The sequence below is a fragment of the Procambarus clarkii genome, chromosome 40, assembly GCF_040958095.1.
Source record: "Procambarus clarkii isolate CNS0578487 chromosome 40, FALCON_Pclarkii_2.0, whole genome shotgun sequence".
Taxonomy (NCBI): domain Eukaryota; kingdom Metazoa; phylum Arthropoda; class Malacostraca; order Decapoda; family Cambaridae; genus Procambarus; species Procambarus clarkii.
The window spans coordinates 20,853,231-20,863,407 of record NC_091189.1 but is presented as its reverse complement, the minus strand read 5'-3'; the positions used below and the strand labels follow the sequence as shown (position 1 = coordinate 20,863,407).

The following is a 10,177-nucleotide window of genomic DNA, read 5'->3' as shown; positions in this document are numbered from 1 at the left end:
TTTATTCCCTATTATCTTGTCACATTCTCTTACAATATCTTCCCCTTTTATGTACTCATATTTTCATCCACCATTCTGTTCTCCTGTTATGTATCCCCCCCCATTATTTTAATGATTATGGCCGCCTCATTCCCACCCTCATTCTGTTCACCCATTATCTACCTTATTCTTTTCTCCCATTACGCTCATTCTCTTCCCTTTTTGTCTCCCCATTATCTACCTCATTATCTTCCCCTGTTATCTAAACCCCATTCTCTTCCCCCCTACCTTATCTAGCCCCATTATCTTCCTCCCAGTCCCTCTCACACCCCCTCCGCTCTCTATTCTTGCGTTTTCCTCTATCTTCCTATTCCTGCCTTATCGCCCTCCCATCACCCTATTCGTTCTATAGCTCTCCCCCATTCCACCACCCCTTTCCTTCTCTCCCATTATGCATCATATATCTCTGTCTCTCCTCTCTTCTATCTGACTCTGAGCCCCTCCCCCTCTCTTCTCTCTCTCTCCTCTCCCTCCCCCTCTCCTCCCTTTCCCTCTCCCTCCTCTTCCTCCCCATCCTCTCCCTCCCCCTCCTCTCCCTCCCTCTCTCCCTCCCTCCTCCTCCCCCCTCTCTCTCCCCTCTCCCTCTCTCCCTCCCCCTCTCCCCCTCCTCCTCCCCCTCCCCCTCCCCCTACACTAAGCTCCCCTTGCCATCTCTGTCCCAACTTAACGATGACCGGATAATCACCTCATTAGATGGGCGTGCAGGGAAGCGCGGTGCCAACTACCACTCAAGGGATGCCAACTACCACTCAAGGGGTGCCAACTACCACTCAAGGGGTGCCAACTAACACTCAAGGGGTGCCAACTACCACTCAAGGGGTGCCAACTACCACTCAAGGAGTGCCAACTACCACTCAAGGGGTGCCAACTACCACTCAAGGGGTGCCAACTAACACTCAAGGGGTGCCAACTACCACTCAAGGGGTGCCAACTACCACTCAAGGAGTGCCAACTAACACTCAAGGGGTGCCAACTACCACTCAAGGAGTGCCAACTACCACTCAAGGGGTGCCAACTACCACTCAAGGGGTGCCAACTACCACTCAAGGAGTGCCAACTACCACTCAAGGAGTGCCAACTACAACTCAAGGGGTGCCAATTACCACTCAAGGGGTGCCAACTACCACTCAAGGGGTGCCAACTACCACTCAAGGAGTGCCAACTACCACTTAAGGGGTGCCAACTACCACTCAAGGGGTGTCAACTACCACTCAAGGGGTGCCAACTACCACGCAAGGGGTGCCAACTACCACTCAAGGGGTGCCAACTACCACTCAAGAGGGCCAACTACCACTCAAGGGGTGCCAACTACCACTCATGAGTGCCAACTACCACTCAAGAGTGCCAACTACCACTCATGAGTGCAAACTACCACTCAAGGGGTGCCAACTACCGCTCAAGAGGGCCAACTACCACTCAAGAGGGCCAACTACCACTCAAGAGGGCCAACTACCACTCAAGAGGGCCAACTACCACTCAAGAGGGCCAACTACCACTCAAGAGGGCCAACTACCACTCAAGAGGGCCAACTACCACTCAAGGGGTGCCAACTACCACTCAAGAGGGCCAACTACCACTCAAGAGGGCCAACTACCACTCAAGAGTGCCAACTACCACTCAAGAGGGCCAACTACCACTCAAGAGGGCCAACTACCACTCAAGAGGGCCAACTACCACTCAAGAGGGCCAACTACCACTCAAGAGTGCCAACTACCACTCAAGAGGGCCAACTACCACTCAAGAGTGCCAACTACCACTCAAGGGGTGCCAACTACAACTCAAGGGGTGCCAATTACCACTCAAGGGGTGCCAACTACCACTCAAGGGGTGCCAACTACCACTCAAGGAGTGCCAACTACCACTCAAGGGGTGCCAACTACCACTCAAGGGGTGCCAACTACCACTCAAGAGGTGCCAACTACCACTCAAGGGGTGCCAACTACCACGCAAGGGGTGCCAACTACCACTCAAGGGGTGCCAACTACCACTCAAGAGGGCCAACTACCACTCAAGGGGTGCCAACTACCACTCATGAGTGCCAACTACCACTCAAGATTGCCAACTACCACTCATGAGTGCAAACTACCACTCAAGGGGTGCCAACTACCACTCAAGAGGGCCAACTACCACTCAAGAGGGCCAACTACCACTCAAGAGGGCCAACTACCACTCAAGAGGGCCAACTACCACTCAAGAGGGCCAACTACCACTCAAGAGGGCCAACTACCACTCAAGGGGTGCCAACTACCACTCAAGAGGGCCAACTACCACTCAAGAGGGCCAGCTACCACTCAAGAGTGCCAACTACCACTCACGAGGGCCAACTACCACTCAAGAGGGCCAACTACCACTCAAGAGGGCCAACTACCACTCAAGAGGGCCAACTACCACTCAAGAGGGCCAACTACCACTCAAGAGGGCCAACTACCACTCAAGAGGGCCAACTACCACTCAAGAGTGCTAACTACCACTCAAGAGGGCCAACTACCACTCAAGAGGGCCAACTACCACTCAAGAGGGCCAACTACCACTCAAGAGGGCCAACTACCACTCAAGAGGGCCAACTACCACTCAAGAGGGCCAACTACCACTCAAGAGTGCCAACTACCACTCAAGAGTGCCAACTACCACTCAAGAGGGCCAACTACCTCTGGCGGGAGATTTACCGACACTCCTTACTTCACCTGGGTCTCTCTCTCTCTCTCTCTCTCTCTCTCTCTCTCTCTCTCTCTCTCTCTCTCTCTCTCTCTCTCTCTCTCTCTCTCTCTCTCTCTCTCTCTCTCTCTCCACAGATGAAGGGGAAATAGCCAAAAAAGCGATGAAATAGGGAAAAAAGCACGAGTTAAGCTCATGTTTACGACCAAGAAAGACATGTTAACGAGAGAGAGAGAGAGGGGGGTAAGAAGTGTGGGGGGGGGGCGAGGGGGAGTAAATAGTGATGACGGTATTAATAGGGGGACAATATGGAGGTAAATAGTGACAACGCTATTAATTGTCATGTCAAATTGTCATGATGGTATTAGTAATTGTCATGATGGTATTAGTAATTGTCATGATGGTATTAGTAATTGTCATGATGGTATTAGTAATTGTCATGATGGTATTAGTAATTGTCATGATGGTATTAGTAATTGTCATGATGGTATTAGTAATTGTCATGATGGTATTAGTAATTGTCATGATGGTATTAGTAATCAGTATCCACCATGCCAACTTATTTCAAACAATAAAAACAATTACATTATCATAAACAAAAAAAACTGTATTAATGTTCATAACAATAACACTCAGCCTACCTGGCAAAACCGGCTAATAACACAACTGATCAATTACAAGCTCCCCGAGTACTGGACCCCCGTGTTGTAGACTTGTTCACCACTCCTTCATGTTGCTTAATCAGTCCCTCTTATAGGGGGATATATCTACGTATTAAATGAGCACTCCCCGAGGCCCAGACTATTATCAACCTTGGAGGCGGTGATCATTACCCTTCACATAGTCACAGCCTCCTTCAGGTGGTCAAGTGTCATACGGGTTTAAATATGAGGGGCAATTCAGTTTCTTTATTATGCACCCCATGAACCTGTTGTTAGTACCACCCCACTACTCCTTTACTAGCCCTCGGCCATCTCCCCCTCACCACTCGTCTCTCTCTCTCTCTTCCCCTCACTCTCCCCCATCACCCCCACCCCCTACCTCAGGAACACATCACCACCCACTTGAGGGACGATAATTTGTGTCGCGGAGTTTGTGTGAGGTGAGGCAGGAGTTGTGACGGTGCTGTCACTCCACTCTCACAACTTACCCCTACCTCTTGCCCCCTCATCCCCTCATCCCTCTCCCCCCACCACCACACATGTGTCATCCCCCACCCCCAACACACACATACACATTCATCCCATCTTCTCTCCTGCTTTCACTCTCCCTGGGTTTCGTTCTTTTCTCTCTCTCTCTCTCTCTCTCTCTCTCTCTCTCTCTCTCTCTCTCTCTCTCTCTCTCTCTCTCTCTCTCTCTCTCTCTCTCTCTCTCTCTCTCTCTCTCATGTTCTTTTCTCTCTCTCTCTCTCTCTCTCTCTCTCTCTCTCTCTCTCTCTCTCTCTCTCTCTCTCTCTCTCTCTCTCTCTCTCTCTCTCTCTCTCTCTCTCTTTCTCTCTCTCTCTCTCTCTCTCTCTCTCTCTCTCTCTCTCTCTCTCTCTCTCTCTCTCTCTCTCTCTCTCTCTCTCTCTCTCTCTCTCTCTCTTTCTCTCTCTCTCTTGTAGAAGACAGAAGGTATTCTTATCGTGTCCTATCAGATAACTTGGTTGTAAAGTGTTTGGCATCCTGTTGTGTGTGTGTGTGTGTGTATGTGTGTGTGTGTGTGTGTGTGTGTGTGTGTGTGTGTGTGTGTGTGTGTGTGTGTGTGTGTGTGTGTGTGTGTGTGTGTGTGTGGCACCTTGGCACTGAGGGTGCCAGGTACATGTCTTAGTGCCAAACACCCGGGACCTCAGATAGCCACCTCAACACCTGGGTATTTTGTTTGCTGGCCCTGTCTGCCTTCTCCCTCATTGTCTGCCTCGCCTCTGTGTTTATATGCGGTTCTGTCTGCCTGTTTACCTGTGTCCCTGTTTACCTGCATGTCTCTTAACATGTACCTTGGCTCCTTTCTGCCTTTTATTTATGCCCCTTTCTGCCTCTTTAAAGTGACAGTGAGAATAGTGAATGAGATTGTGATGAGAAGGAAAGTGAAAGTGACGCGAGGGGAAAGTGAGAGTGTTGAGAGGAGAAAGTGAGTGTCGAGAGGGGAAAGTGAGAGTGTCGAGAGGAGAAAGTGAGTGACGAATTGGGAAAGTGAGAGAGCTGAGATAGGAAAGTAATTCTAGTAAGTGAGCATTGATCAATGACTCAAAATCAATTTCCCTTTATACATACATATATATATATATATATATATATATATATATATATATATATATATATATATATATATATATATATATATATATATATATATATGTCGTACCTAGTAGCCAGAACTCACTTCTCAGCCTACTATGCAAGGCCCGATTTGACTAATAAGCCAAGTTTTACTGAATTAATATATTTTCTCTAATTTTTTTCTTATGAAATGATAAAGCTACCTATTTCACTATGTATAAGGTCAATTTTTTTTATTGGAGTTAAAATTAACGTAGATATATGACCGAACCTAACCAACCCTACCTAACCTAACCTAACCTATCTTTATAGGTTAGGTTAGGTTAGGTAGCCGAAAACGTTAGGTTAGGTTAGGTTAGGTAGGTTAGGTAGTCGAAAAAACATTAATTCATGAAAACTAGGCTTATTAGGCAAATCGGGCCTTGCATAGTAGGCTGAGAAGTGAGTTCTGGCTACTAGGTACGACATATATATATATATATATATATATATATATATATATATATATATCCATGGTCTCCTTCAGCACCTGATAAAAGCGCTGAAGGAGACCATATTAATACTTCATACCCAAGACTCTACTACAAATTAGAGGTATTATCAGGCAACATCGCCGTGACAAGGTAACTGAGGAAAGGAGGATAGAAGCACGAACCAGTGAATCTGTACGATGGTACAACATGGTTGCAGCTGGCAATCCCAATCATTATGGCCGAAAAGGAGGAGGACGAGGGAGAGAATCAGTAATAGCAAGAATTCGTCTTGGATGCAAATATCCATGGAGATATGGGATGGAAACAACAGTTGAGCAGCGGAGTTGCAGAATCTGTGGTGAGAGTGACGGACACCGCCTTGACCACTACCTGAGAGAATGTGAACATCTAAGTGACATGACAAATGTGTGAAGCATAGTAAACCCCACATTGTTTGAGTTAGGAAAATACTGTCTGTCAAATGTAAATGCTGTTCTCAAAAGATTGCCCCATTTTGCACCCGTAAGATGTAAGTTTTTAAGGGTTGATAAATGTTAATCTCCTTGATTGAGGAGCTGTTCACTTGAGACAGTTAAGCAAGTCCCAGCTGTGTCTGGGTACAAGTGACAGGATGAACAACCCAGCGGGTTTTCATTTTATTGAGGAGTATTGTACATGCTGCAGGGCCTGACAGTTGAGAGGACAGCGCTTCGGATTCGTAGTCCTGAGGTTCTGGGTTCGATCCCCGGTGGAGGCGGAAACAAATGGGCAGAGTTTCTATCACCCTGATGTCCCTGTTACCTAGCAGTAAATACGTACCTGGGAGTTAGACAGCCGCTACGGGCTGCTTCCTGGGGATGAGCAACAAAAACGAAGCCTGGTCGAGGACCGGGCCGCGGGGACGCTAAGCCCCCGAAATCATCTCAAGATAACCTGGGGGGTAGAAATAGCCTAAGCTACTCTATCCCTTTGAGATGTATTTCTTGCTTATCTCAATAAACATACTTGAACTTGAACTTGAACTGAAGATAACCGCAAGATATGATGGCGGTGTGTCCATTCACAGGGTGAGTGTGTGATAGACTCTCTATCTTGCTCTGATGGAGGCGAATTAAGCCGGAAACGCGTTCAGCATTTTTCAATTTTCAAATATGGGTTTTCCGCATATATAATGAGATTATGAATTGCCTGTTTGTCCTGTACGTTGTGCCCATCTTCCCACGACTCTTACTTCAGAACAAACCTTTCTCTCAGCCGGTTCATCTGGGTCATAAGCTCTAAAACTTATTAAAGCTTTCTTATTTTACTTATAATTAACAACATTTACTCTAGTTCTGCCCCTGTCAGTTAACCTAAGTACTTTATATGTCTCGATCATGTCTCCTCTCTTTCCCTCCTCTTTTCGAGTGATGTTAGGTGTAACTCTTGACCCTATCCTCATACCACAATCATGTATACCTGGAGTGGGTTCTAAGAGTTCTTCTGCTCTCTCCTCCCTTTCTCTTGCTCTCCCTCACTATCTGTGTCTCCCTTGCTCTCTCTCTCACAACTCAAGCGCGGCCTGGGACCAGGCTTAATTTATGATAGCCTGATCCAGTAGGCTGTTGCTGGATCAAGAGACTCGCTACGGCATCTCTACTCTTCACTAGGTCTATTCAGCATGTCCTACCACGTGGTTCTGGTATGATAATATTACATACCTCTGTACATTTTCGTGTGAGTTTTGAGGCGCAGGTTCCATACTAGGGCTGCATTCTCTAGGACTGGTCTGACGTAGGTGCTGTACAGTGTTCTGAAAGCTTGTGTACTGAGATTTCTGACGGTAGTGGTGGTGAGTGTCAGTATGTGGCACGGCGCTCATCTACGGTCCCTCATGGGGGGTAAGGTTTAGTTTAAAAAAAAAATAAATTTTGCCCCGAGGGGCGAGTTTATTGGGCAGCGCCACTCATCTTGTGAGTGGACACACCGCAGGTTCAGTGTCATCTCTACTACTGTGTGTGTACTTACCTAGTTGTACTTACCTAGTTGCGCTTGCGGGGGTTGAACTCTGGCTCTTTGGTCCCGCCTCTCAACCGTCAATCAACAGGTGTACAGGGTCCTGAGCCTATTGGGCTCTATCAAATTTACACTTAAAGCTGTGTATGGAGTCAGCCTCAACCACATCTCTGCCTAATGAATTCCATATATCTACTACTGACACTGTAAAATATCAATTCAAATAATGCGAATATTTATTTAGCTTAAGTACATACATACAAGGTGAGATACAAAAAGTTGATGGATTTATAGATAGAGCTGGTACATACAATGCCTAAAGCCACTATTATGCAAAGCGTTTCGGGCAGAGAAAAGTTCTCTGAAAGTCCTCTGAAACTCTGAAAAGTTCTTTCCTTCTCTCCAGATGTGTTACTAGGTTTTTTCTCACGATCTTCTCCATCACCTTGCATGGTATACAAGTCATGGACACTGGCCTGTAGTTCAGTGCCTCTTGTCTGTCACCCTTTTTGTATATTGGGACCACACTCGCTGTCTTCCATATTTCTGGTAGGTCTCCCGTCTCCAGTGACCTACTATACACTATGGAGAGTGGTAAGGCAAGTGCTCCTGCACACTCTTTGTGTGTACTCACCTAATTGTGTCTGCAGGATCGAGCATTGACTCTTGGATCCCGCCTTTCAAGCATCGGTTGTTTACAGCAATGACTCCGGTCCTATTTCCCTATCATACCTAGTTTTAAAATTGTGAATAGTATTTGCTTCCACAACCTGTTCCTGAAGTGCATTCCATTTTCCCACTACTCTCACGCTAAAAGAAATCTTCCTAACATCTCTGTGACTCATCTGAGTTTCCAGCTTCCACCCATGTCCCCTCGTTCTGTTACTATTCCGTGTGAACATTTCGTTTATGTCCACTCTGTCAATCCCCCTGAGTATTTTATACGTTCCTATCATGTCCCCCCTCTCCTTCTTTCTAATGTCGTAAGGCACAGTTCCCTCAGGCGCTCCTCATACCCCATCCCTCGTAACTCTGGGACGAGTCTCGTTGCAAACCTCTGAACCTTTTCCAGTTTCCTTCTATGCTTCTTCAGATGGGGACTCCATGATGAGGCGGCATACTCTAAGACTGGCCTTACGTAGGCAGTGTAAAGCGCCCTAAATGCCTCCTCACTTAGGTTTCTGAATGATGTTCTAACTTTTGCCAGTGAAGAGTACGCTGCTATCGTTATCCTATTTATATGGGCCTCGGGAGATAGATTAGGTGTTACGTCCACCCCCAGGTCTCTTTCTCGCGTCGTCACAGGCAGGCTGTTCCCCTTCATTGTTTACTGTCCCTTTGGTCTCCTATCACCTAGTCCCATTTCCATAACTTTACATTTGCTCGTGTTGAATTCCAGTAGCCATTTCTCTGACCATCTCTGCAATCTGTTCAGGTCCTCTTGGAGGATCCTGCAATCCTCATCTGTCACAACTCTTCTCATCAACTTTGCGTCATCCGCAAACATCGACTTGTAGGACTCTACGCCTGTAAACATGTCGTTAACATATACAAGAAATAGAATTGGTCCCAGCACCGATCCTTGTGGTACTCCACTTGATACTGTTCGCCAGTCCGACTTCTCGCCCCTTACCGTAACTCTCTGACTCCTTCCTGTTAGGTAGTTCCTTACCCATGCTAGGACCTTCCCCCCACCCCCCACCACCTTTGTGTGTTGTGTATGTGGGTGGGTGTGTACCTGTGTATATATATAAGGTTGGGGAGTGAGGTGATGGTTGGCCAGGCCCACTACGGTCACCACAGCTCTGGTTAAGTGTTTAATATCAGACTAGTTTCTATAGAAGCTATCTTTCCCTGTCAAAAGTAGGAGAGACATAGGTGTATGTATGTATATATATATGTGGATATGTGTACGTATATATGTATATATATATGTGGATATGTGTACGTATATATGTATATATATGTGTGTGTATTTGTATACAGGGTGTGTGTAAACTAGTCACAATTGCATTTCACCTGTGTAAACGCACATTAATGACACTGTAAAAGACACCTCGAACACTGTTTATGTAGGACAGACGTAAATCTGTGTATGTCTGTCTGTAGGTTAGATTAGCATTTTAAAAGCACTTCAATCACCTTCTGTGGTTGATTGTATCAATAACTCCCTGAACTATATGTTTAACACATCTCTCACCCTGTCCATGGAGGACAGAAGAAAATGTATATATGCTGGTTAGCATTGTAAATGTGTGGCCACGTCTGTGGCAGAAAATAAAAATAATAATGATAATAATAATAATAATAATAATAATAATAATAATAATAATAATAATATTAATAATATTAATAAAAATAATAAAAACTCACTTGAGACTGAACCTCGCAGCTTGGAAACTTTGTGTAAATTATAATACGTATAATACACTATACAGTTGTTCTTTTATATACATATATACACACATATACATAAAATTATTGTACAGATCGTGACGTCATTCCCTTATTTGCATATGGCGCAAGTTTAGCAAGTTAATATGGATACAATTGTTGGGTGAGAGTTGTGTGGGTGTGAACACTTGGTTATGTCCACACTACTACCACCACTACCACCACCACCACTACCACCACCACCACTACCACCACCACTACCACCACCACTACCACCACCACTACCACCACTACCACCACCACCACTACCACCACCACTACCACAACCACTACCACCACTACCACCACCACCACTACCAACAC

The 10,177-nt window shown here is 45.9% G+C and overlaps 1 protein-coding gene across 1 annotated transcript in view; it reads left to right on the top strand.

Moving 5' to 3' along the window:
- Positions 1-1,356: 1,356 nt before the first annotated feature.
- The window catches only part of LOC138372828 (mucin-17-like), a 28,627-nt gene continuing 19,806 nt past the window's right edge, over positions 1,357-10,177 (top strand). Inside the window, exon 1 of the mRNA XM_069338490.1 lies at positions 1,357-2,727. Coding sequence (XP_069194591.1) covers positions 1,357-2,727 — 1,371 coding nt within the window. The remainder of the gene's footprint in view (positions 2,728-10,177) is intronic.